The sequence below is a fragment of the Berghia stephanieae genome, chromosome 4, assembly GCF_034508935.2.
Source record: "Berghia stephanieae isolate SIO BIC M18660-M18661 chromosome 4, UCSD_Bste_1.3, whole genome shotgun sequence".
Classification (NCBI taxonomy): Eukaryota; Metazoa; Mollusca; class Gastropoda; order Nudibranchia; family Aeolidiidae; genus Berghia; species Berghia stephanieae.
Window position 1 is genome coordinate 74,613,281 of NC_088363.1, and position 27,500 is coordinate 74,640,780.

The 27,500-nt window shown below is 35.2% G+C and overlaps 1 protein-coding gene and 1 long non-coding RNA gene across 37 annotated transcripts in view; both read left to right on the plus strand.

Annotated features, from left to right (window-relative positions):
* Positions 1-27,500, plus strand: part of LOC144971240 (kazrin-like) — a 149,511-nt gene that overhangs the window by 79,819 nt on the left and 42,192 nt on the right. For 8 of the 36 annotated variants that reach the window (XR_013645091.1, XR_013645093.1, XR_013645092.1 and 5 more), the window contains exon 2: positions 16,480-16,997. The exons of 16 other annotated variants lie outside the window; for them this stretch is intronic. Coding sequence is in view for 17 of the 20 variants with exons in the window: in XM_078911774.1 (XP_078767900.1) it covers positions 16,700-16,997 (298 nt within the window). In the remaining 3 variants the exon portion in view is untranslated. Of the gene's footprint in view, positions 1-16,195; positions 16,998-27,500 lie in introns of those variants that run through there. 12 more of the 36 variants (XM_078911771.1, XM_078911770.1, XM_078911766.1 and 9 more) reach the window with 4 other exon arrangements.
* LOC144971230 (uncharacterized) lies at positions 20,822-23,656 on the plus strand. The gene is made up of 2 exons (XR_013645089.1): positions 20,822-21,109; positions 22,262-23,656. It is a non-coding gene; the product is annotated as an uncharacterized LOC144971230 (long non-coding RNA).

The window sequence follows — 27,500 nt, forward strand, 5'->3', positions numbered from 1 at the left end:
ATATTAGACTATTCATTCTCAACATGCACATATTTTCATTCAATAGAATAAATGAAGTTTACGTCACTCAACTCTTTTTTTGAGGTATTTTTTTCTAAACCGCCTGTTGGTTGATAAATTCTCACTAAATTTTTAGGCTATAAACGTTTAGGTATTACACAAAGTTTTGTGTTAGTACGACTCAACTGGCGGGTATCTTACATCAATACAATTCCATTATTAAGAATAAACAAAGTTTTGTGTGTTAGTACGACTCATCTGGCGGGTATATTACATCAATACAATTCCATTATTAAGAATAAACAAAGTTCCTGTTATTTTCTTAACTTACTCTTTACTTTGTATGTTGTAATAGTCTTTACAATAATATACGTTCCAGTGGAGAAGCTTAGGTCAGTCAATAGTCGTGGTCCTCGCTGACCTAAGATTGAGTCAATATTACCCGACAGTAGCCGAGTTGGGTGGACGGATAGAATATATAACGCTAGGTATAATGTAGGTATAATGTATAATTACTGATAAATGAAAGCAAGGGGGATTGACTTACTGACAGACAGGCAGAGATTAATGAGGTTCTCTCGATCTCTTTACAGTCTCCACAGTATACTCCTCTACGCATTTATTTTCCTTTTGGCAAGAAAACGGTTTCCTTCAAAACACCGATCGATTAAAATGTCCTTCAACTTGCCAAATAGTATCAAACCTGAGGTTTCCTAGAATCATGTGGGTTTGAGAGTTTTTGGTAAGTTCAGCGTCATTTTAATGGATCATTACTAAAATTAAAAGTTTCTTGGCCAAATATTTTGAAATGTATATTGCCAGATGCTACATTCTATCCTCAAACGCTACTTATTTCCCACTACTACTGTGAAGACTGCAAAGGCTGTGAATGACCTATAAGTCAACGGTTTTCTGAGAACAATGGCATTCAAGCCGAGCACAACAGAAAGTTTCTTTGAAGTGTTGAAGTTGGATTGGTAGGCATTTTAAACTCGTGGGGATTCTATCGTTGTTTGTAGGTCAACACCAGAGAACACTTGTATTGCTTTTTCCCTATTATTTTCAATCAGTTTATCACGTTCTGTTGTACTTTGATAAAACACATTTTTATTATTTTGGCAAGAAAAACGCATGCTTCAAATTATAACCCTTAACCAGTTAAGTGCCCTACTCTAGAAAAAAACACGTATTTAAAAATTATTTGGTCAGAAAATATATCGATCAAATATCGATCGACTTAAATGACCCTCGTTTTGGAAAAAAAATTATCAAACCTGGGACCTCGCGAGTTAACTGGTTAAAAGAAGTCTCAGTAGGTTAATGGCCGTTTTATTTGATGTAAATTTGAAGGAAAAGTTGTTCGACCAAAATTAAAGATAGAAATTGTTTTTGCAAAAGTAGTGCTGATGACCTCTATAACGATGACAAATAGTATATCTCTCATTCGGAGACAAATATCCACACATCTTCGTAACGTTCCTGTAGCATTTACCATCATTGATTGACTATTTGTAATGTCGAAATATAGGTCTAAGAGCGAATTTCTGTTAAAGTTTATTTTAGCCGTTAGTCACTATATTATTTCTAAAATCAAAAATAATAAAATAAAGAAAATCAAATTATGTATATCTTTATATCTATCATTGTTCAATAATATTTTGTTAAAAAAAACAGAAACCGATTTCAGGCTTATTGTTGATGTGGGTTATTTTTTTCACGTGACGTTGAAATAATGCATTATGATATATACATATATAATATTATTTTAAATATAATATATTATTATTGTTTTGATTAGGGTCAGCTATTTAAAATGCATCATTTTCAGGACTTTATCTTTTGATATATCAGCGTCTAAATTTACGGTAGTGTTCCATCGAGGAATAATATTCGTGACATCTTATTAAAATGTCGCTTCATTCCGGAAAAAAAATCGATTTTGATAATGTATTTTAGTCTAATGTAAGGCGAAAACTACGACATCCCCAACTCACCTCCCCCCCCCCCCCCCCCCCCCCCCCCACACACAAAAAAAAAAAAAAGGCTAAAGACCAGAGAAGTAACACGAATGTCTCTGATCGATTTTCTTTTTCTTTTCATTACTTTTTTTTTTTTCGGAGGATACTCTATTTTCATGATCTGAGAGAATGATTCATCAGGATCAGGGAGATGAGCAGGGCAGCCATATAGCCTGAGTTCCTTGTAGCCAATTTCGACTTCAAAAGTGGCCAAATAGAACCTCCCTTTTGCCAAGAACTGCTAATACTCTAACCGCCTTGAAAAACTCATCAGTTTTGTTTTTTAACAAAATCCCGACTAGACTAGGAAAAAGTTTATCAAAATCAAAACATAACATAGAAAAAACAAAAATACAACAACCAAAAAACACGATTATCTCTGTGACCAATTTTGGCCATGTACATGACCATCTGGCAGCCCTGGAGGGGAGGTGTGGAATTGAAAATGGAAGGGACGGAAGTACGAGATGATTCTCTAATGCAAGGATTCCCATCCTTGTAGCGGCCCATTTAAATCAATCCATTTTGAAATGAATTTTTAACTCCCTCACTTCTCCCTAGCCGAAAAAATAGACACCCCCCCCCCCCCAAAAAAAAAAAGAGAATAAAACAAACAAACAAGGTAACCCTTAAAAAAAAACAACTTAAGAAAAATAATATATTTTATCTAATCAACGAAAATGAAGTCTTCGTGTGTGAAAAAGAAGGAAAATATAAAGGACACGCTTTTAAAGATGAAGAAAATAAAAACGTGAAATTTAAAAGATATGTAAATCTTTTTTTTTTTTTAATTCCTTTGATTCAGTATAATCTTCATTGGTTAGAAGAATCGGAATTACTGTAAATTAGAGTCTGTTTTGTTTACGAAGCGCTTTGATAGATCATTGCAATATGAAAACCGTGTTATCAAGAAAAGATAGTGAAAATAATTTGCGATCCCCAAAAAAGCACGAGAACCAATTCTGAATGTGGAACTGTGTCTGGTTAAATTTGTTTATATTAGGTATACTGAAGCCATCAAAATAGACTTGTCACAAGATGAAAGCTTGACTAGTGTTGTGATCTGATTTTTCTGACTTTTTTTGGGGGACGATATGGGAAATAAATGAACAAGAACCTATTGATAGAATGAAGATGACGTCACTCAGGTCTTTGTTATTGTTTTTTGCCATCCACGTTTATGAGTAATTCTCACTAAACTGTATTAACCAGACTATAGATAGAATGCGCTTGGCCAAGGAGTTCACAACATTGCCATCCGGAAGTATAACGGACCTACCAACACACAAACTCTGTGTAACCATGAACTTTTATAGTCTGGTTAATACAGTTTAGTGAGAACAACTCACAAACGGGATGGCAAAAACAATAACAAAGGCCTGAGTGACGTCATCTGCATACTATCTATAAACGTTCAAGGTTACACGTAGATTTTGTGTGTTGGTCCGTTATACTACTTCCGGATGGCAATGTTGTGAGCTTCTTAGCCAAGCGCATACTGTGTATATTAAAGTTATCTTTAACATCATCTCTGCGTCTACATACTCGAAAATCCAAAGACGGGAGGTGTAGCGCGCCGATATTGTACGGCAATGGAGGCAAAATCACAAACGAAACAGTGAAGAAAAATGGTTTGAGAAAGGTTCTCTGTTCTGTTCATATCTAGTAACGCCTTCCTGCCAATCGATTGTCATTGGTCACATCTGCGTCAGATTTATTTATTTATTTATCTATTTACTTATTTATTTCTTTATTTATTTATTTATCTATTTACTTATTTATTTCTTTATTTTCACTATTCCAATGTTATGAAATAGACGGGGGTTTTTTTGTTGTTGTCTTTTTTAAATTTTGTATGTATGTGTTTTTGGGGTTTGTTTTTTTTTTACTCGTAAAAGTCTTTTTCATTGTATACGTTCCAAATTAAAGAACAGTCGTAAATATAGAACTTTTGTTCATCGTTAAATTAGTTCAATATGTCGAAAAGTTCTATCGTAGTCCTTTCGAGGCACAGGCCCATGGCGCTAGGAGTTTATCCTGGCCTCTCTGGCGTCACGTGGATATTAATAATTGCTTGCTACCCATTTTACAGAACACTAGTCTATCGCAAGTTATAATAGATCCAACTACCCCATCACTGCTGGGTCAACAGGAAAATGTGTGCAAAAGACAGCGTCGAGGCGTCTAAAAGTCGACTTTTTGAGTCAAATACAGCACCACCAGGTACACCACATTAGGCACAAAACACAAAACTTCTTGAAACTTCTTCAGAAACGACAAAAGCTGTAACGTTTATTTCCTGTTTCCTTTTTTAGTCATTTTACTTCACCCCACCACGTCCTTGGGCGATGTCGAGTTGTATGCGTGCAATGATAATTTGTCTAAGATTCTTGGTGAGTGAATGCGATCAATAGGTCTGTTGTGGACGAGTCGATGGTATTGTGGTGGGAACAAAGGATGCATGTGATGGTGAATGGCATGTGGCATGTTAGAGACTTGAGTACAAACACAAAGGGTTAATTTGCAGGGAGATGGAGAGGTGAGAATAGAGAGAGAAAGAGAGAGAGAGAGAGAGAGAGAGAGAGAGAGAGAGAGAGAGAGAGAGAGAGAGAGAGAGAGGAGGTGGCGGATGAGGCAGGTGGAAAATGAATATTGTGCGGTTGGAGTTTAAGACAAAGAGAAAGAGAAAAAAAGATAGAAAGAAGGAGGGAAGGAGAGAGAGAGAGAGAAGAGAAGAGAGAGAGAGAGAGGGATATATATATATATATATATATATATATATAGAGAGAGAGAGAGAGAGAGGGGGGGGAGAGAGAGTGAGAGAGAGAGAGAGAGAGAGAGAGGTTGAGAGACGAAATAAAGATAGATTGGCAGATGGATGGATAAATAGATATAAATGAAAGGGTGGATTGATGGTTTGGTAGATAACCAGATTGATAGATGGAGATAGAGAAAGATAAAGAAATGGTGGATAAATAGATCAATATTTGTAGATATGAGAGATAGACAGAGATGGACAGAAAATGAAAAAATTAGATATTTCATGAGAGATTGATGCACGGGTCTTTTAGAGTGCTCGACTATTTAATTTATGGGATCCTATATTATTGAGGTCAGAAAAATACAAAACATGGTGTCCCAAAAAATGTAAACACCTTAAAATAATGTATTTGTCACATTTTATAAAAAATAATTATGTTACAAATATTAAAATATTTTAAGTATCATTTGTATTGTTCCCTCACTGCATTTAATCGACATGTTAAATAATAATTACATTTTATTAAATCCTATATTTACAATTATTTTTTAATGTGTATACATTTTTGGGACATCCTGCACAAACGCACACACACGCACACACACACACACACACACACACACACATATATATATATATATATATATATATATATATATATACATATATATATATTATAGTATGCGCTTGGCGAAGAAGCTCATAACATTGCCATTCGGAAGTATAGATAGTTCGAAGATGACGTCACTCAGGCCTTTGTTATTGTTTTTGCAATCCGCGTTTATGAGTTGTTCTCACTAAACTGTATTAACCAGACTATAAAAGTTCATGGTTACACATAGTTTGTGTGTTGGTCCGTTATACTTCCGGATGGCAATGTTGTGAACTCCTTGGCCAAGCGCACAAAGCTGTGTGTATCTATGAACGTTTATAGTCAGGTTAATACAGTTCAGTGAGCGTTACTCATAAACGCGGATGGCAAAAAACAATAACAAAGACCTGAGTGACGTCATCTTCGAACGATCTATATATATGCATGGTCAGAAAGTGACGGTGGAGGAAATATAAGTTGCAGGGATATGATTTGTTTGTTTTATATTTGATTTGTTTATTTTTTTCTTTGAGTTTACTCAGCTGCTGCTGCTGCGCGTGCTGATTTATATATAAAACGACCCATACCCGAATTTCTTCAGTGCACTGAGGAGTGTGTAGTTTTTGTGTGTATGGGTTTTTCATTTGTAATCCTGTCAGAAAGTGTGTAGGAGAGAGATGGGGGGGGGGGGGGGGGGGGGGGTTAAAGAAAGATAAGAAAGAAAGAGAGAGAGAGAGAGAGAGAGAGAGAGAGAGAGAGAGAGAGAGAGAGAGAGAGAGAGAGAGAGAGAGAGAGGTCGGTTTAGGATTTTTGCATCATGAAAACAACATCAAATGACTAAGTTTAATATTGATCATAGATAAAGAACTGAAAAAATGTGTATGAAAGGTGTCAGACAAAGCTTTGTCTGGCACCTTTCATACACACTTGTTCAGTTCTTTATCTTACACCAGTGCATGCTCCTTAATTTCTTAATTTATTATTGATCATTCTTTTGTTGTTGCTATTGTCACTGTTATAGACTAATATAACCAAATATATTACTTTACGAAAAAAAGTTACTTGGATGTATTTGACAAGTCAGAATGCCCAAATTGTACCTTATCGTATCGTGCAGTCATTTCTCTTCCTCTCCCTTCCTGGCCATGCTCTTATTGACAAGCAATCGTGTTCTTGTTCATCCCACAGAAAATCGGCATCTGTAAGATCTTATTGAACATGATTGAATTAGGATACTCAACGCCAGTTTATAACGAAAAATAATTTAACCGGGAAAATTCCCCTGGAAATCGCTCTATTTTATGGCATTCCTATCAACAGTCCATAACTCTCTATCTTAGTTTGACTTAATCAGTCGTAAGAATCTGCAATAAATGATGTGGTAAAGTACTGATTGCGTACACGTAATGTGTGCTGGGTTGTAAACTTTTGGGTGGGGCTTTGTGGATAATGAAATTTTTATTATGGCACTCTTCTTCTTCTTCTTCTTCTTCTTCTTCTTCTTCTTCTTCTTCTTCTTCTTCTTCTTCTTCTTCTTCTTCTTCTTCTTCTTCTTCTTCTTCCAAATAATCAACGGTCTTATTGTAGCTTATTGTTACTATCAATATTAACGATATCACTAACACATGACTTGCGACCTACAGACAGACAGTTCGAGTCCGGTTGTGCACGTGAGCGTTGAGTTTTTTCAAGACGGCGCCATACTTACATGTACCATAATCAGGTGGATGATGAGTACCAAACCGGTAACAGCGTTCTGTTTTTCTATACAAAAGAAATGTTGATAGCGACTTATAGGCGTCATGTTTCTTCCTACTCGTGCAGTGCTGTCAGTGCTGCTGCTGACTTGGACCCCCTTAAAGCGCTTTGGGCTTTTAAAAAAAATGAAAATTGGGCGATATGAAAATGATGTTTCTTAAAGAGATAAATATTTTGATTGGAAAGAAATTAATATTGATAGTCACCATATATATATATATATATATATATATATATATATATATATATATATATATATACATATATATATATATATATAAATTAACATGTATATATATATTATATATATATATATATTATGATATATATATACATATATATACATATATATATATATATATATATATATATATATTATATTATATTTGATATATATATATATATGTATGTGTGTATGTTTGTATGTGTGTTTATGTTATAAATATTATAATTAGTTTTGTTCGTTAAACCTCGGTAGTCAATGAATGTGTCTAACGATGCATGATAAACCACACCATTTAGACAGGGTAACAGTGACACACAAATTAGCAATTATTTTTTACTTTCCCATTATAAGCATTTTTATCGCTCCATTTAAAAAAGAGTAATATTGTATAGTATAATGATGGAACAAATAATTCTTACAATCAAAAACGTTACCAGCACACATCGAGTCTAGCTCGTAATCACACAAAAATTTATTCAGATTTCTTTATCATTGTTATTATGTTATGAAATGGGGAAAGCATTAATTTAATAAGCCAACAGTTTATTTGATATTAATTTGTGATAGGCAACATCTGTTAGACCGGTAATTTAAATCAATATTACGAAGTACACCTTGTTTACGTCCTACGTTCTCCCCATCCCGAGCCATCCTTAAACGTAATGGTATATAGACTTCATGAGCAATTAACACGCAATCGATCTTGTTTTGGGGGGTTTTGATTACACCATCCCGTCATAAGAATTGGTATCTAGACATATTCTTAAAAAATTAAAAATAATTGCCCCATCAAGTAGTTGCTTATAGTGATAAAAAGAAATAGGCCTTTTATTAACTGTTGTCGGAATTAGTCTGTTTTAAAAATCACAGATGATTATATAATATTAGTCTCCTTAAGACACTTTTAAAAAATCAATAAGTTTTGTTTCGATTTTTGAAAAGTAAATGGGGAAAGAAAGCACTGAACAAATATGCCAGTAATGAAAGAAAAAATTGTATCACTTACATCGCCAGAAAAATGAAGAAAAGTAAAGAAACCTGCAACGTGTGGCTTTATAGTCTGTTTTGTGGTATGACATTTGTCTTCGGACCTGTAGGTCCAGAGTTTGAGTCACGACTAGGAAAAAAAGGCTATTTACTCAGTCTATCATCGTTCAGGTATACAATGAGTATCAGGCCGTTAACAGCGTTGTCTCCGTCGAAAATAAAATTATAATATCGCCTACAGGCGTCATGTCTCGTCCTTCGTAGTAACTGTTGCTGTTAGCTAGGGACCTCCTTGTAAAGCTCTTTGAGCACGTTTAATGGATATTACAATAATATATAAATGTTCAAGTTTTGAGTACATCTCTACTCTGACAAAACATTTCTTTTCAATCTGGCCACAATCGATGTGTATATCGGTACATATCGGCCATAGCACTTTTACCCTAAATATCGATCGATTGCGAGGACTTTCAACTTGTCAACTTGTCTTATTCTTGTGACTTCTTATAAAGTTTAGGCCTATTGCCTAAGGTTAATTGATAAAATTGGAGTTGTATTGATGGTGTCGGGTTTAAAACTTGATGTATAGATAGTTCGAAGATGACGTCACTCGGGTCTTTGTTATTGTTTTGTGCCATCCGCATTTATGAATAATGCTCACTGAACTGTATTAACCTGACTATAAACGTTCATGGATACACACAGTCTTGTGTGTTGGTCCTTTATACTTCCGGATGGCAATGTTATGAGCTTCTTAGCCAAGCGCATCCTATCTATTGACAAGCTGTAGGAAACATTATCGGTCGATCCTCAAATAAAAGTTGTTTTTTTTTTTCTTTTGGTCTTAATAGACAAATTTTTAAAAAAATGTTTTGTTATTATCCGGCTGAATAGTCACCCTTGCTTTAAAGTTTAGGCAATTGGCTTCAAAGTTATGTTTAAACAATTCCTTTCTATATTTACTCTAACAATCAATACTTTTTTTTCTCTCATCTATGATAAGATTTTCATCAAGTCACATTCTCAAATTGCAAAGGCTTAAAGACGGTTATTGTATTCATCGATTTTTGGGTGACAATTTCTATGGAAACTTTCAATTTCATTTCCTCAGAGAACATCAAATAGGAAGACTAAATAATTCAGAAGATCAAGGGATTCTTCATGTCATTTCACGAAATAGACTAATAGTACTTTTCTTGAATACTCTGCATTAATGTCTAACATCTTTACTAGAGTACGTCGAAAGATTTCTGAGGTGGCTTATTCACTCACGGAGACCAACGTCTTCATTCTGATTTTTTACTCAAATAGGGATGGTATAGAATAGCTCATTTAAAAATAGTTCTTCAGAGCCAATCGGCCCATGGAGCCGGATTTTATCCCGGTTTCTATTGCGCGAAACGGACAATCGCAATTGTTTGCTATCCTTTAGATAGGACGCTGGTCTTTCGCAAAGTACTTTCCGCTAGATAAAACAGAACCAGCTACCCAGCCACTGCTGGGTGGACAGGAGAGAAAAAAAATCTCGACTGCACCCGGGATCGATTACGGTCCCTTTGCGTGTGAAGCGAGCGCTCTGCCAACTGAGCTATATTGTATAAAAATAACTTTTCTGGAAAAAAACAATAAAACAATAAGATGAACAACAAAATCAAGCTTACAAGAACACGAAAACAAACAAACATACAACATAACATAACATGTGGTATAGGGCAAAATAGGATAAGATCCTTTGAATGCCCTTAATATTAATTAGTAATGCCATAAATCTATTGATTAAATATTACAATAATGATACACGTGATAAAGATAGTATTTCAACTTAAATGTACTCATGTGGTGTACAAACATATATCTTTAACCGTGACATGCAAAGCGCACACACAAACCACACACACACACACACACACACACACACACACATACACACGCGTATAGAAGATAACCATAATAATATAATAATGCATAATATATACATACAAGATTGAAAGCCATGTCAACAGCAGAGCAAACAAGTACTATTCGTCATATATAAATCTCCCATCATATAATTCCCTGTCTACTCACACCTTGAAATAATCCATAGATTTTGCATTCTTTGTTTCAAATTTCAAACTGTTCCATTTCTGAACAATACGAATACCGAACCAGTTTTGTCATGCCACGCGCCTACTACTTTATAGCTTTCTTATGAACCGTGTTGATAGTGTGGGGTGACTTAGGACTTAATGCGAGTCATATTGGACGCGGTTGCAAGATAACGGTCCAATAATGTCTTTGATGTTTTCACATCAATGTTTTGAACACCTGTAGCAAATTATCTAAGATCACTCATTTACCCTGTTTTGTTGTACGCTGAGGTATGTTTTAATTGTTAAGATGTTTTGTCGATTTGCCTTTGCATAATGTTGCTTTGATAACATGGATGAGTAGAGAAGGAAATGGGTCAAATCACATAAAAAGTTCAGAGTAATCATAAAAAGAAAATAAAAACAAGTTTGAGTAACCCAGATTCCGCGTTATTAGTTGTTCATATGAACCATGACATTCGATTTCTTCCTGTGTAAGTACATCTATTCGTATCGCTTAAAAGTTTTTCTGTTGCATATTTTATGAAACATCATTTGAAAGAGGAATGGGGTTTAAACAGTTCTGTAGTGTGGTGGTGGTAGTAAGGTAGTAATAGTAGTAGTAGTACTACTAGTAGTAGTAGTAGTGTTGGTAGTAGTAGTAGTAGTAGTAGTAGTAGTAGTAGTAGTAGTAGTAGTAGTAGTAGTAGTAGTAGTCGCAGCAGCACTGGTAGTAGTAGTACCTAGTAGTAATAGTAGTAGTAGAAGTAATAGTAGTAGTAGTAGTAGTAGTAGTAGTAGTAGTAGTAGTAGCAGCAGCACTGGTAGTAGTAGTACCTAGCAGTAGTAGTAGTAGTAGTAGTAAGTAGTAGTAGTAGTAGTAGTAGTAGTAGTAGTAGTAGTAGTAGTAGTAGTAGTAGTAGTAGTAGTAGAAGAAGAAGAAGAAGTAGTAGTAGTAGTAGTAGTAGTAGTAGTAGTAGTAGTAGTAGTACTAGTAGTAGTAGTAGTAGGAGGAGGAGGAGGAGGAGGAGCAGCAGCAGCAGCAGCAGTAGTAGTAGTAGTAGTAGTAGTAGTAGTAGTAGTAGTAGTAGTAGTAGTAGTAGTAGTAGTATTAGTAGTAGTGGTAGTAGTAGTATGTAGTAGTAGTAGTATAGTAGTAGTAGTAGTAGTAGTAGTAATAGTAGTAGTGGTAGTAGTAGTAGTAGTAGTAGTAGTAGTAGTAGTAGTAGTAGTAGCAGCAGCACTGGTAGTAGTGGTACCTAGTAGTAGTAGTAGTAGTAGTAGTAGTAGTAGTAGTAGTAGTAGTAGTAGTAGTAGTAGTAGTAGTAGTAGTAGTAGTAGTTGTTGTTATTGTTGTTGTTGTTGTTGTAATATAGGTGGTGTTGATGGTGCTGGTGTAGTATTTACATCAGCCGTAGTGACCAAATTGATGTGACATACTCCCAGCGGCGTTCATCAAAGCATTTTATCAACATAACATCTACTATCCTTGACATTTACACCCTTGTGATACAAGCAGCCGGTATATGTTCCATACGACTCTTTGTGGATTAATAATAATAATAATAATAATAATAATAATAATAATAATAATAATAATAATAATAATATTAATAATAATAATAATAATAATAATAATAATAATAATAATAATAATAATAATAATAATAATAATAATAATAATAATAATATTAATAATAATAATAATAATAATAATAATAATAATAATAATAATAATAATAATAATAATAATATAATAATAAATAAAAATATATCTTTATTGTCCCCAAAAAAGTGGCAATTTGTCATTTGGTTACACATTCATAACAATACAATATTGACATAGACACACTCACACAAGATGCACACAGTAACATAGTAGTTATCGTAAAAAAAAAAAGAAAAAAAAAACAACAAAAAAACCGGCATCAACAACAACACCATCATCATCATCGTCATCATCATCGTCATCATCATCGTCATCATCATCATCATCATCATCATCATCATCATCATAAGTTACATAAAATGAGATAATGAGATTTGCACTTCAAATTTCCTCCCTCTTCCTTTCTAAGGGTAAGAATCTTATCCTTGGATTACCAAGCCGAATGGTTTTATACGAATCTCATCATTGATACGGATCCAAGCAAAGATAACGTTCGGTTAAAGCCCACGTCGTGCCCCATCAGTTAGTGGTTAGTGTGCTGAATGTCGTAAAACTGAGGGACACCCCCTTTTTTTAATTCTTTGTGTCTCACAAATTAACGTGGTTACTATTTTTTCGGTATCAAGAATGAAAATAAATATGAACTCGGCGGCCCATATAAATAACCATATTTCTATTTCATACAGTACACGTGACTTGTTATGCGTTCATTTGTACTAAAACTTGTGCAATATCCGTCACTGCCTGTAGCCAGGTACTAATTCATATCTGAGCGGAGTGAAATTATGTGTGTAAATGCTTTGCCAGTTGACACAACTTCGGGACCAGGATTTTCCATTATCACTGTTACCCATTTGTCCACTGATCACGTTTAACATTGCTTGACTTTTTGTCCAGGGCTTCTGCTTATTCTTTTTCTTGGGACTATAATTTTTCGATCCTCGTGTTTGTGTCTAAATTGATGATCTGGTATTTGTGACTTTTTTTTTTGGCGAGGTCAATATAATTTATCCGCCTTCTTCTCTGCCAACATAGAAAAATAAATCAATGAATAAAGAATTTAGAAAAAAATAAGTCAGAAATATATAATAATACAAAAAGATGTAACATACTACTTTTCCTAAATTTATTTTCTTGTATCTATTCAAGACGTACCTACCACCTATATGCGTGAACAAAAAGGTGTGTGTGTGTGTGCGTGTGTGTGTGTGTTTGTGTGTGTGTGTTAAAATAAGAATGGAAAGGATGAAGAGCGATAAGGAACGGGCCTCTTGTTGAGCTTAGCTTTTCAGAATTCACCCCAGGCAGTGACATCGTTTTAAAAAATACGATTGAGCTGTCTGGATAATCAAGTATTTGTGAGATGGAATACATATCAAATCGATCTAGCTCTACCGACAATGACAAAACGCCATTTAACCATAAAAATGGTGGGGGGGGGGGGGGGGGGGGGGGGGGTGTTTGAGAGCTGGCGAAAAGACTGTTTTGTCTCCCTTCTTTTACGTCGGGATTTCATTAAAATTAAATTCCCGTGACTGAGAGGCGATAGCCATCAAACCCTTTTTATTAACTCTCTCTCTCTCTCTCTCTCTCTCTCTCTCTCTCTCTCTCTCTCTCTCTCTCTCTCGCTCCCTCCCTCTCTCTCTCTCTCAAGAGACTAAGGAGGATATTTTTATCATTTCCTTGTATTTTAAATGATTCGACATAGTTTTTATACCATTGAGTGAAAAAAACCCAACCCATTAAACAATGGTTAGACAAGAAAAAATATAACAAAACAAAACAAAACAAAACCCAAAACCCCCTCCAAAATCCATGAAAAAAAAAAGTAAAAAACAACCAAAAGAACCCAACAAAATACTACAAAACAAAACAAAAGTAAAAGAACAAGACAAACAAACACACTCAGTGAGAAATTGCCTTCCCATCCGTTTTTCAACGACTTGCCTGTAGATATCATATCAAAGAGAAACTTTAAATATTCTTATTAACCAAGGTTCAGATAACGGAAGTCTTGAATGGCACATAGCCAGAAGAGACCTCAAGATGGCAATACTGCCGTACTCTGGAAAAACCCATATTTGAAATTTTCGCCAGAAAACTCGTCCTTCAAATATCGGTCGATTTAAATGATCCTCATCTTGGCAAAGACTCTCAAACCTGGGACTTCGCGAAGTCCCGGGCTTGAGAGTTGTTGCCAAGATGAGGCTCATTTAAATCGACCGATATTTGAAGAACGAGTTTTCTGGCCAAATTTTAAATATGGATTTTTCCAGAGCACGGCAGAATATTAGATACATTTAAAATCAGGTACAAGATATTGTAACGCTTTTGTTCATTTCAGCTAAATATATAAAATAAAACTTCAAATATCCACGAACTTATATATGCGTCTTAAACCACTCAAAGCAATCTCGAGTATATGAATTCTTTACTGGTAGAGCTATGTGGTCTTGTGGTACGACCTACGCTTTCGCATCGGAAGGTCCTGAGTTCGAGCCTTGCTCGGCGGATGGTTGAATCCTTGCAAAAAGCTCTCTAATCACACCCTCTCATCGTATTCAGGTGAAAATGAGTACCTGGCCGTAACAGAGTTGACACTGTCTGGCAAACATATTTGTAATATCGCCTCACAGGCGTTCTACATGTTACGTGGTGATTTTAGTCAGGGACCATATAAAGCGCTTTGAGCACGTGTAGTGGATATTGCTAGCTCAAGTTATTGTTTTGTTGTTGTTGTTGTTGTTGTTGTTGTTGTTGTTGTTGTTGTTGTTGGAGTTAGGGTCATCTTAATTCAAATAATTAAATGGAGTAAAAAGAGGGTTTTTTAATGAAAAAAAAATGTTGGGTCATAATGGGAAAAAAGTGTTTTGTCATTTACGTCCAAAATGGCATACGCGTTGTAACGAAAAATGAATTATAGACGACTGCTTGCTTGCTAGATTAGAATTACGAGACATTTATTGGTTACATTGCATGTTTCTTCTTCTTTATTTATCTTTCTATTTACCCAAAGGAATGTGATATTGTTATTTGCTCTATGAACATCAGAGTTTTAATAATAAAAGTATTATTGGAATTATTTGCTCTCCGGAGTCATACGGCTTTTGGAGCCTGAATTTTTCCCTGTTTATTAACGTCAAACAAACAGTTGCAATTGCTTGTTACCCTTTAGATAACACTTTACCATGTCGCAAAGTACTATCCCCAGATCTATCAGACCCAGGTTCCCAATTCAAACCACTTCCTTTGCTCAAGATCTGATGAGTGCTCTACCGATTGAGCTATCACAGGCCATTATGTGGAAATTATAAGATTTTACTTCTACCCTTAGATAGCTGAAGAAAAGTTGTGTTTGATATCTTATACTGGAATGACATGTGAAGTAAAGGGCGCAGTGCCTTTTTAATTTATTCATATATCTTCGAGACATTTCTTAATGTACGAAAATGAATAAAACAGCTTAAAATAAAATAGAAAGAATCCCAAAATGATTAACACAGAACGTTTCTGACTGAAAACCCTCCTTCAGCTAATAACAAAACCAGATAAAACGTTATTCCATTTCGTTAAATCATGATAGTTCGTTTTAACTGCTTATGTAATTGGCTGAAGTAGGGTTTTGATTACGAAAAGTGCCCTGTGTGTAATGTTTTGTTCTGTTTTGAAGAAAGGTATATTTATTTTTTAAAGTCTACCGCTTCTAATCGCTTATTATCTGTTTTGACTGGAGAAATCCCCCGATAACTGGAATCAGAATACTTTAATACACGAAAATAATAGCCTATTCCTGTTATCACAACAACTTGTTGCGTATCTGCGTGCGCTCGATATTTCGTAGGGTTAATGATCGTGCAACATGCCAACAATTCGATTAGCTCACTGGTCCTCTCTCCCCCTCCCCCAACCACCCCCCCCCCCCCCCCCTTCCACCTCCCCAACTCCCCGCTTACTCTCCCTGCCTTCTTCATGCATTTTATGCTATTGATTTCTCCTTGACATGTTATACTGTATCACCGTGACCTCGGCGTATATATTTAGTAAACCCAGGGTCATTGAGATGATTTTATAAAACTCTTTGTCGTTTATCCCGGACCCTATCCATCCAATACAAGTATTCATACTACGTAGATACATAAAACATGTATACATCACCCACCAGTTGATTTGCATAGTTACTATGATTACACCAGGTAATAACTTATATTAGATTTGCAATTGTGGTGATTCATTGATGTCATGTTGAAACATTAATAATATTATGGCAAATAGTACAGTTAATACAGAAATATGATACACCTGTATCACATGTGTTGTGTTGTGTAATGGATTTACATCGATGTGTTAAGATTAATTTTATATGTCATAATAGCATATTCGTTTGGTTATAAATGTTAAGGACAAGCATCAGTAGATGGAGGTGTGTATAAATCATTTTGTAAAATTATTCATATTTTGAAGGTCTCTTAAAATGAATTTATACGTGAATTGAGGTCCATATAATACAGAACACATATTTCTTGGGTTTCGCAGACAACACAATGTACACAAGAAAGGTGAAATTATTATTATTATCAATTTCGAATTTTCTGAGCTGAGGATATCAGGACTTTCAAAAAATGAGCACTACAACAACAGTTGTTGCTCCAAAGGGCTTCGGTAATGACAATGGTAATATGGTACCCCTGGGTACGCCTAAACGCGTCATTACAGTGCCTACCAGTGGCCTCAATGTAAACGGTGGGCCATCAATGCCAATGACAACCAAAGTCACCTTGCGATCCCAGCCACCGGGTAAAAACGCCAACAGGGTTTCCTCTAACCCGAGAGCCAGCAAATTGGACTTCCTGGTGGACCTGCAGAATAAGCACCGATTTTACGTGGCTGTCTCCAAGCAAAATGAAGTCGCTACGGCAGGTATGGTTACTGACTATAATATGGTTTATTACCGACAAGGTCTCCTTCTTCTTCTTGATTTTCTTGTTGTTGTTGTTGTTGTTGTTGTTGTTGTTGTTATTGTTGTTGTTGTTGTTATTGTTGTTGTTTTTGTTGTTGTTGTTGTTGTTCTTCTTCTTCTTCTTCTTCTTCTTCTTCTTCTTCTTCTTCTTCTTCTTCTTCTTCTTCTTCTTCTTCTTCTTCGTCGTCGTCGTCGTCGTCGTCGTCGTCACAATGTTAATAAGAACAATGTATGTCTTGTTATCTTTTTTGTCTGTGGCACATATATTAAAGAAATGACACTCGTCTTTAACCCCCCCCCCCCCAAAAAAAAAAAAAAGAACAAACAAACAAAAGCAAAGGCAAACAACACCCCACCCCCCCCCCCCCCCCCCAAAAAAAAAAACAACTAAAAAAACAAAAACAAAACAGAACAAACAAAACACACCAAAAAAAAAAAACAAAAAACAAAACAAAACAAAACAAAACAAAAAACAACAACAAAACTCTCGAACCTGGGACTTCAAGTAAAGTCCCAGGTTTAAGAGTTTATGACAAGATCAGAGTCATTTTAATTTATTGAAATTTGAAGGGCAAGTTTCCTGGTCAAGTTTTTGCAAAAAATGTATTTTCCAGAGTACTACAGACATGAGGGAGTGATCATAAGTTTATGTAATTGAATGTGGTCAATTGAACTGAAACTGAATTTAGTAATTAAATTCTGTTTATTTTTACTTTGGACTCAACTCTCTTGCTCCATATGGTTCATCCCAACATAATACCGGATTGAAGCGGTTGGTCACAAATGTAATATTTTACAAGCCCTTAAAAGGCATGCCATATTGTAATGTGATATGATGAATGTATGCTGACCACTAAAGAATTGATTTTGTAAAACGTTTAAAGCTCGGTTATATAAAGCGTTGTATGTTTGAATGTGTGTCCGTATGTTTGTATGGTTGTATATGTGTTTATGTACATGTGTGCGTGTGTGTATGTGTATGTGTTCGTGTCTGTTTTATTTATTTATTTATTTGTTTATTTATTTATGTGTATTGCTATTTGATTCTCGTCAAGTTAAAATAAAATGCATCACATGAGCCAAATAAACCATTTGAGCAATTATTTATTTTAAAAATAAATCAAAGTTGAAAAAAAATGGATAAGCAATCGTCATAATATGTAACAGATTTAATTACATTATTTTTGTAGTGTCACCTCATAGAAAATATTGACCCTAATTTACATTTTTTAAATATAATTTCGTATTTTCATCTTTTAAATGTTGTTGATAATATGATAGAGTGCTTTTTTAAATGATATATATATTGCATGACATGTATATTTTCGCCTCAAGCAATATTGTATGGGACAGGCGCTATATAACCCTTTTTTATCAATAAGATAATATCTCCTCAACAAATTTTTGCAACAACTGACTCTAAATTAATTTTTTGGTTTTTGTTGGGTTTTTTTTTAACCCCAACAAAATACTCGTGTAAACTCGAGCGTCTAATTAATTTCAAGCTAATTTCACAGATCTTTTCACGCTGCAGAAACTTGTATGAACTTCAGCTCATGGACCCAATGGTTCATAGGGTTATGTAGAACTATTTACCCCCCCCCCCACTCCCCCCTTGCACAACACCGGCCAACCTACTGCCACATCAAATATTATTCACACACCTATGGTTCCATTCATATAATCGTCGTAACTACTTCAGTTCAATGAATTGGCAATCTGAGGTCATTTCCTGTAATGGCCCAATCCAAGAGGAGTGACGTCATATAGTGGGCTTTCTGTGGTCAATTGAAAATCGATAGATTGGATCAATTAACTGTGTATACGGCACGTCATTGACATAGCCGTGTGGATAAGGTTCTGCCCCTATCACCCGGAGAACTGAGGTGCTGCATCTTGTGCTCCTAATAGAATATTAATATTCATAATCAATTTTTGGCGGACAGTACTTAACGATGTACCAACGCTTTAGTAAAAGGTATTCGTTAAATAAAAAAAACAACAACAAATGTAGTAGTAGTAGTAGTAGTAGTAGTAGTAGTAGTAGTAGTAGTAGTAGTAGTAGTAGTAGTAGTAGTAGTAGTAGTAGTATCGTTCGGCTACACTTCTATGTTCAAGGTATCAATCCAGGTTCTGAAGTCATCATCAGATTTGTTGATGGTTTCAAATCCCCCTTCAAGTTTTGTCTCTGGGCAATCTAGTACGAGGTGGTTTGCATCTTGTGGTGCTTGGTTGCGCTTTGGGCAACAAATAAAAACATTATAAGAAATAAGATACATTCTTGGAGAAAATAGGTTCAGTTCCAACTCGAATATGTCATTTGGAGGGAGAGTCAAAATAAAATTATAGAAGAAAGTTTTGTCTCAATTAAAAAAAAATTTCAGCATTTATTTGTTTCAAACAATTCTTTTAAAAGTACAGAATAAAGTATAGTTGGCAGTTTTGACCGTCTAAATTCTTCCTTCTCGGCTCTGTTTTATTTTTGTATTGTTTTCTGTTGTTGTTGTTGTTGTTGTTGTTGTTGTTGTTTTTCTAATGTTACGAACGTTACAACAGTTTTATTTGATAATAACCATCTTCTTTTAAGATGAGAATTCATGATATTTAAAAGCCAATTGACATACTTGACCTGCTCTGGTATAATATGGTATGATATGATATTGGAGGGTTAGTCGTGTCGTCATGACATACTCGTATGATTAATGAAAAAAGAATATGCTCAAAGCCAGGAGGCATATGGAGCCATAATTTATGCCGGATTCTGTTGCGTTAACAGAAGCAATTACGACAACAATGATGATGGTGATGATGGTGATGATGATGATGATGACGACGACGATGACGAAGATGATGATGATGATGATGATGATGATGATGATGATGATGATGATGATGATGATGATGGTGATAACGATGGTGGTGTTGGCGGCGGTGGTGGAGGTTGTGATTGTAGTGACGAACGTCACTGGCAATACAAAACTAATGTAATAATTTAATGTAACTGGTCAGACGTCAGGCAGATATATTCGAGCAGCAAAATAAAAATAAGATACCGAGATATTTCGATCAAATTATATGCATTCACCACCTAGATAATAAGTACCTGCATATTACATAGCATTCCTTCATGCTAGATGTGGGCATGTTACTCATGCTTCGCACATCTGGTACTATTAATAATCAACCTTGGATGCATCTCTTGGCCAGTATCCAATAGTACAAGATAAGTACAAGAATGAATATGGGCCGATGCTGTCAGTGTAATAATATTAAAATATTGATACCGACTTAACCATTTACTGCCGTATTCTGGAAAAATTCGAATTTAGAAATGTGGCCAGAAAACTCGTCATTCAAATATCCATCGATTTAAATGGTAAAAACTCTCAAACTCGAGACTTCCGCAAAACGCTTTTTTTTCAGCTTAGCGAAAACTTCCACTTCAAATATCGTTTAAGGAAACCCGCAACTTGTTAAATGTATTATATTAAACCCATGACTATTTTAAAATTTCGGATCAAAGACTTTTTATACGTTGAGGGCGGCGTGTACATAAGTCTGATCTTCGAACGGGATTATGGGCCTAGTTTAATGTTGTAATGGACACTATTATTTGCGTCATTTCAAAAAAAAAAAAAAAAAATTCCATTACAACAATGAGCCCATAATAAATCGGGTTATCAGACCTGCAGATAAGTGCACATTGGTTGAGTGGAATTTTCACTCCATTGGATTATGAAGTTATATCTTTTGGCCAAAATAGAAAATAAAGCTCTTTGTCGTCACATGGTATTGATCTGTTGTCACCAAATAGGCTTCCTAAGTCGTGACGTAATCCTGCGCAGCAACGCATGGCAACAAACCGGCTGGCTCTAAACAGTCGAGAAAAATGGCTGACACGAACTCTATTTCCATCACCGCCCTTATGAAATACTTCTCCAATGAGCATAAAAGTGTCTCGCGAGGTGAAAATCATCATCAGTCAGGTCATGTTTTGACTTTCACTTACTCAGATGGCTTGATGTTCGGCAAAGTTCAAGCCAGCATGAAGAATAAAGAGTATTCTGTGAAGGTAAGTCATTTCGTCTTCTCATTCTCACTCTCAAAATCTCACATCTCCGTAAAACTACTGTTGGACAATAATCAGTTTACTTTGAGTTTAGGCAGATTTAGTATATCCAATGGAAAGATTTAACTGTTTACGTTCGATTTTAGTTAGGGAGAGAGAGGGGGAGTCATTGAATTATTGTGTTTTTATCTTATGGACCACGGACTTTGAGTCTTTGAGGTCTTAGTCTTGCTTCGCTAATTTTCGTTGCCATTGACTATAGTCTACTACATACTATTTAGTATCGTGTTGTAACCTTTATTATAATACTCATATGAGCATCACAATCACCAATCACGCTAGACATTTTATCATACTTCATGTGGGGCAGCGTGGATCAGCGGTACGTTTTTGCTTCGTACCCGAAAGGTACCGAGTTCGTTCACCCGCCGCTGCGCTGTGTGGCCTTGAGCAAGTCACCTCGCCCTAGCTCAATTTGCGGCGCTGCACCGCGGTTATTCCAGTCTTCCCTGGGAATAGACCCTAGAGATAAATTTCCTCTATGGGATGAATAAAGGATTTATTTAGACCAGTGTTAGTCACGGTAAACTAAACTTCCTATTGGGTTAAGGTGTCATGTAAATGTTGCTGCTTGAAACTCGAAGAAATCAATAACATTGTGAAATTGAATGTGAACTTCAATTTAATATACGAAAACAGATAAAATGGACGTTTCGGGTTTCCCCCTTATCAACAAAGCAAGATGAATGAAAGAATCACTTAATTTGTTTTTTTAATTGAGTTTTTATACAGCGTAATATCCACTAAATGCGCTCAAAGTGCTTTACAAGGGGTCCCTGGCCAACAGCAACATTTAACATGTAAGACGGGACATGATGCCTGTTGGGCGATATTACAATTTTTTCGGACAGAGACAACGCTGTTAACGGCCAGGTACTCATTTGACACCTGAGTACGGTGAGAGATTGTGAGTAAAGAGCCTTCTCCAAGGACTCAACTATGTGCCGAGCGAGGCCCAAACCCAGGACCTTCTGATCTGAAAGCGAGTGTCATACCACAAGACCACAACAGACGTTTTATTAGTTTGTTTGTTTTTTGCCTATTGAGCATGGTCGCAGCTCTAAATTTGAATCTTTTATTCTTTTACTTCCACAGATCTATCTTGATGATGCCTTGGGTTGATTCAGTCCAAAACTAATTTGTGTGGTTTTATTTAACAATGTTAATGACATTGAACATACATTGATACAACAATGCCATAATTTGTCATGTTTATCATGTAAAATCATGTATGGACCTACAAAACCATTATTTTGAATGGTGATTTGATGATGATGAACAAAATATGTGTGTTGTACAAAATAAATGGCAAAGCTAACAAAATGCAGTCTCCTTAATAAGAGGAGACTGGGGATTGACAAGTGCTGCAACAAATTGAAAAATAATATCAGATGTTTCTCTTAACATGGTTGGAATATATGAGAGGATGTTAACATTTTTCAGTCTTTCATTAGCGCTCTCAACATGAATTCTACATGAAGCAATTTCTTTTGTTAATAAAATCTCATTTTCAGTAAATTTATTATGTAAAAAGGGAGGGATATTTACAGTTACTCCTTGAGGTAAAATATCTTGAATCAGGATGGGGTTTTACCTTTATTACCTTTATCTGCTAAAATTAAATCTCCAGGGCTTAAATTAAAAGTTTTAGTAATCCACAATTTTGTACAATGACCTTATCCGAGACAGACCCTGGATACAGTTTAGAAATAAAATTTATCACACCATTTGGACTCAGACCAACAAGAGCTTTAACAGAATTCATGGACCTATAAGAAGAATAAGTTAACCGTTGTTTATCCATTTCTTTAGGAATAGCAATTTGGTCATCTGTAAAATCAATGATCATTCTGCAATTTGGAAATCTTAAAAATGATGATGGAGCTGATAGTTTATTTTTATGTCTAGAAGGGCATGTAACCTTCATAACATTTTCAAAGAGAAGCTTATAGCTTATGTAAAACATGAATAAAAGTTTGTATAATATTTGTTATAGTACTTTCATTAACGCTAAACAATTGTGAAATATGAAGGTTAGCGTAGTTCTGTCTAAGTTTCATAAGTGTAATAATGAAAATTTGGTCTTTTAATGCAACTGTCTCTTCCTGAACTTCCCATCCACTATAATAAATAATGTTACCTCTAAAGCACTCAACATATTGAACAATAATATTAAATATTTTAAAACAATGTACACCTGTCTCCATTCGAAGAACTTTTTCTGTAAGGCTTGAAACAGTGTAAGTGCGTTGAATCTAACTTAGTTGGGTTTTTTAAAGCTAGCTATTTCCTTATTTTTGTCTGTAATTTCTTGTTCTTGAATTAAATTTGTTATTCTATTTAAAATATCCTCACTTGTTCTACAATCTGTTTTTTTTAAAAGATGGAATCCTGTGATGATGGTGACGAGAGTTGAGATGATGATGAGGGAGAAGATAATGAGGATGATGATGAGGAGGAAAATAATGATGATGAGGAATCTGGTTTTTTTAAAGGTGGGACTTTGTGATGATGATGAAGAGAGTTGAGCTGATGAGATGATGATGATGATGATGATGATGATGATGATGATGATGATGATGATGATGATGATGATGGTGATGATGATGATGATGATGATGATGGTGGTGGTGGTGGTGGTGTGGTGGTGGACTTCTTGATGTTGGTGCCAATTGAGATGGGGTGGGAATTCCTTGTGTCACTTTTCTTTTCTTTCTTTCTGGCTCTGATGGAAACAATTTATTTTTATTTCTGTCAAACCATTCAGGGAGGTTGGCTTTGTCACCATCTCTGATGTGACAAGAACACACTCTTGATGATGATGTTGGATCTTTTGTCCTTTCACCTGAAATGAAAAGATAAAAAAAAAAAAAACAATAATTCTGTTGGGCACATTGGGTATATTATTTAATTTGATAAGTACTTTGTTTTAGACTATCTTGTTTGACACCAGCTCAATGCATGATAAATCAAAGGTGTGCAAGAGACTAGGTTACTGGTGGGTCTCTCGCCTGTCTTTTATGAAATCGCACATTCAGCAAAAACTTCCTCATTACTTCTTTTGATGATTTTGACTAGGTATATATAAAAATATGAATTCTTAAATTTACAGTTAAAGTTGATCTTGGGGTTGAGTGTGGCAAGACTGGCGTTTTCTCTTTATTACAGTCAGTACTGTACTGGCCAGTGCGGTGATGGAAACTTTGGAGTGTCAACAGTCGGGCACAGGTAAAGGAGAGAGGTCCCTGCCGCCATCTTGCTTTGTTCACACAGAGTTGCCACCTCGGCTGTCGGGGAGGGGAGGCATGGCAGAGAATCAGAGAAACTTTCCAAAAAAAAAGAGGAAAGTATGTGTGTTTGTGTGTGGTGTGTGGGGAGAGAGAGAGAGAGAGAGAGAGAGAGAGAGAGAGAGAGAGAGAGAGAGAGAGAGAGAGAGAGAGAGAGATCTGCGTGAGGGGAGGGGGGGGGGGAGAGGTTGCGTTATTTTATTTATTTATTTTCATTTTGCCATAAAGGTATCGAGTTTAAAGTAAGATTTTAACAAATATTTTCTTCTCTTTCTTCTTGTTCTCCTTTTAAAAAAATTATCACTTATCAGTAGAACTTAAGTCTCATTCAGTTTATCAGCCTTAACATCAAAACGATTGAGATATCATTTTTGCTTCAACTTCAATAAAAACCTAGTTTGGAATGTATTTTTATTTATAATTTCGTGCAATTGTACACTTTAATCATAAAATATAGGTCTACGTAAGCTAGAACTTGACCTAGATCTGGACTACGAACTCTAGCAAATGTTCGACGAGGCGTGCGTGCTTACCTGACTAAAGTGATCCACTTTTTCTTCAATTTTTTGTCTGCCTGTCCATTTGGAAATCTGTAAAACTTGCAGGAGTGAATATCTGACTGGTGTAGACAATCTGGTACAAAACACTGGACCATATTTAAGATAAAAATTGTTTTTTGAGCGATTTTCCAATTATTCCTTGCCCGGACCAAGCACGGATTTTTTTTGTTTAGAGCCAGCCGATTCGTTGCTATGCGGACGTGACGTCAGACTGTGGAATCCTATTGTTTATGTGTCTTCGCCTTCAATTTTCCACTCTTTCGATAACATCAATCTATTTCCTCGTCATCATCATCATCCTCAGCATCATCGTTAAAATCCATTAAGACAAGGATTTTGCAGAGTGCTTGGTCTGAGTAATATCACTGCCTCCACAATCCCCCTCTCTCTCTCTCTCTCTCTCTCTCTCTCTCTCTCTCTCTCTCTCTCTCTCTCTCTCTCTCTCTCTCTCTCTCTCTCTCTCTCTCTCTCTCTCTCTCTCTCTCTCTCTCTCTCTCTCTCTCTCTCGTCCTTTTTCTCTGATCATTTAACTCATGGAACCTGCTCGATCTCTCATTACGCCGGATTGTTTCTTTCCTCCATGTCCACCAAACAGTGGTATTTGTTGTTGTTGTTGTTGTTGTTGTTGTTGTTGTTGGGGGGGGGGGGGGGGGGTGTCTGGTTAATAGGTATAAGATGTATAAGATTCAAAGCTTATATGAAAGATTACTTTTTCCAGTTAAAGATGCCTTTTAGTCAAAATAATACATCGTAGACGAGAGGATGAGCTTATTCATTCCATTGTTATAACAAAATTTTGTCATTCATCCCATTGTTATAACAAAGATGTTGCTATTCATTGCATTGCTATAATAAAGACCTTGTCATTTATTGATTTGTTGTTACAAAGTCTTGACATTCATACCATGGTTATAACAAAGGTTTTACCTTTCATTATATTGTTATAACAAAGATATTTTTTTTTTAATTAATTAAAATAAATACAATTCCCTTTATTCATCCCATAGGGGAAAAATGTCTTTGGGGTCTATTCCAAGGGAAGACTGGAATAACACTCGTCCTTCTTCTCTGAGCACTTAACTAACGTCTACGAATTTCAGATTATCAATTATGCATATTGTAAACACGTTCGAAGTTAATCTCTTTGTAATACCGCATATTATGTAACGAATCGTATCAAAACGGCATTATATCGGGGTGAACCAGGTGCTAATAAATTAATTATGGTTTTATAGTAGAAATAACCAGAAATGTGAGACTTTGGTTTTTATTACTTTGGATTACCATGTTTATCATCTCCATTTTAAAAAATAAAATGAAAAGTTAACTAAAATCTCATAATTTTGAACTTCGAAAATCAATTTTTAACATCTAAATCAGCCCGACATAACAGCGGCTTGAGACATTGTATCACAAATCCATAGCTTGATATTAGTTCAGATGAGAAAATACTCTGATATAGAAGGAACCAAATTAACGTCACTCAGATCTTTGTTATTGTTTTTCGTCAGCCTTTTTTATGATTAATTCTCGCGTGAAGTATATTGGACCAACACAAAACTATAATGTGTAACCTCGAACGTTTATTATTTTTTTTTACTAAACGCGAAGCATCATAAGACGTCACTCAGGTCTTTGTTATTATTTTTTGCCATCCGCGTTTATGAGTAATTCTCGCTTAACTATAATAACCAGGCTATCAACTATCAACACACAGTTTTATTTGTTGGTCCGTTATACTTCCGGATGGCAATATTGTGAGCTTCTTAGATCTTGCCATATTCCGAGAAAGTACACATTAAATACCGCCTATTTCACGTGACAGACTCTAGCACCGAGTGCTTGATTACCCTGATTAACTCACTACTTTTTACTCTCCGAAGTTTCTCTTCTCTACCAGCTTTCACATTATAATTACGTTTCATGCTTCGTCCCATTTCTATGATTACACCGTAGACATAATAGTGACAATGGTGATAATAATAATAATAATAATAATAATAATAATAATAATAATAATAATAATATATAATGATATGATATGATGATGATGATGATGATGATGATGATAATGATGATGATGATATAGATGAGATGATGATGATGATGATGATGATGATAATATGATGATGAATATATAATAATAATAAATAATAATAATAATATATAATAATAATAATAATAATAATAATAATAATAATAATAATAATAATATATAATAATATATTATATTATATTATTATTATTATTATTATTATTATTATTATTATTATTATTATTATTATTGCAAATGTTGTATGCATTGGACATTTCTTGATAAATTGGTTGTATTGATCCATACTCAAGCATGACTCACGCCATTTTAGACATTAAGTAAGTGACATACTTTGAATCGTCTTGTTCTTTTCGAATCGCGGAGACGGTGTGAAATTTCAATAACCAAAAACTCGTTACTTAGTTGATTCATGTTTATGGGTCCACTCGTTT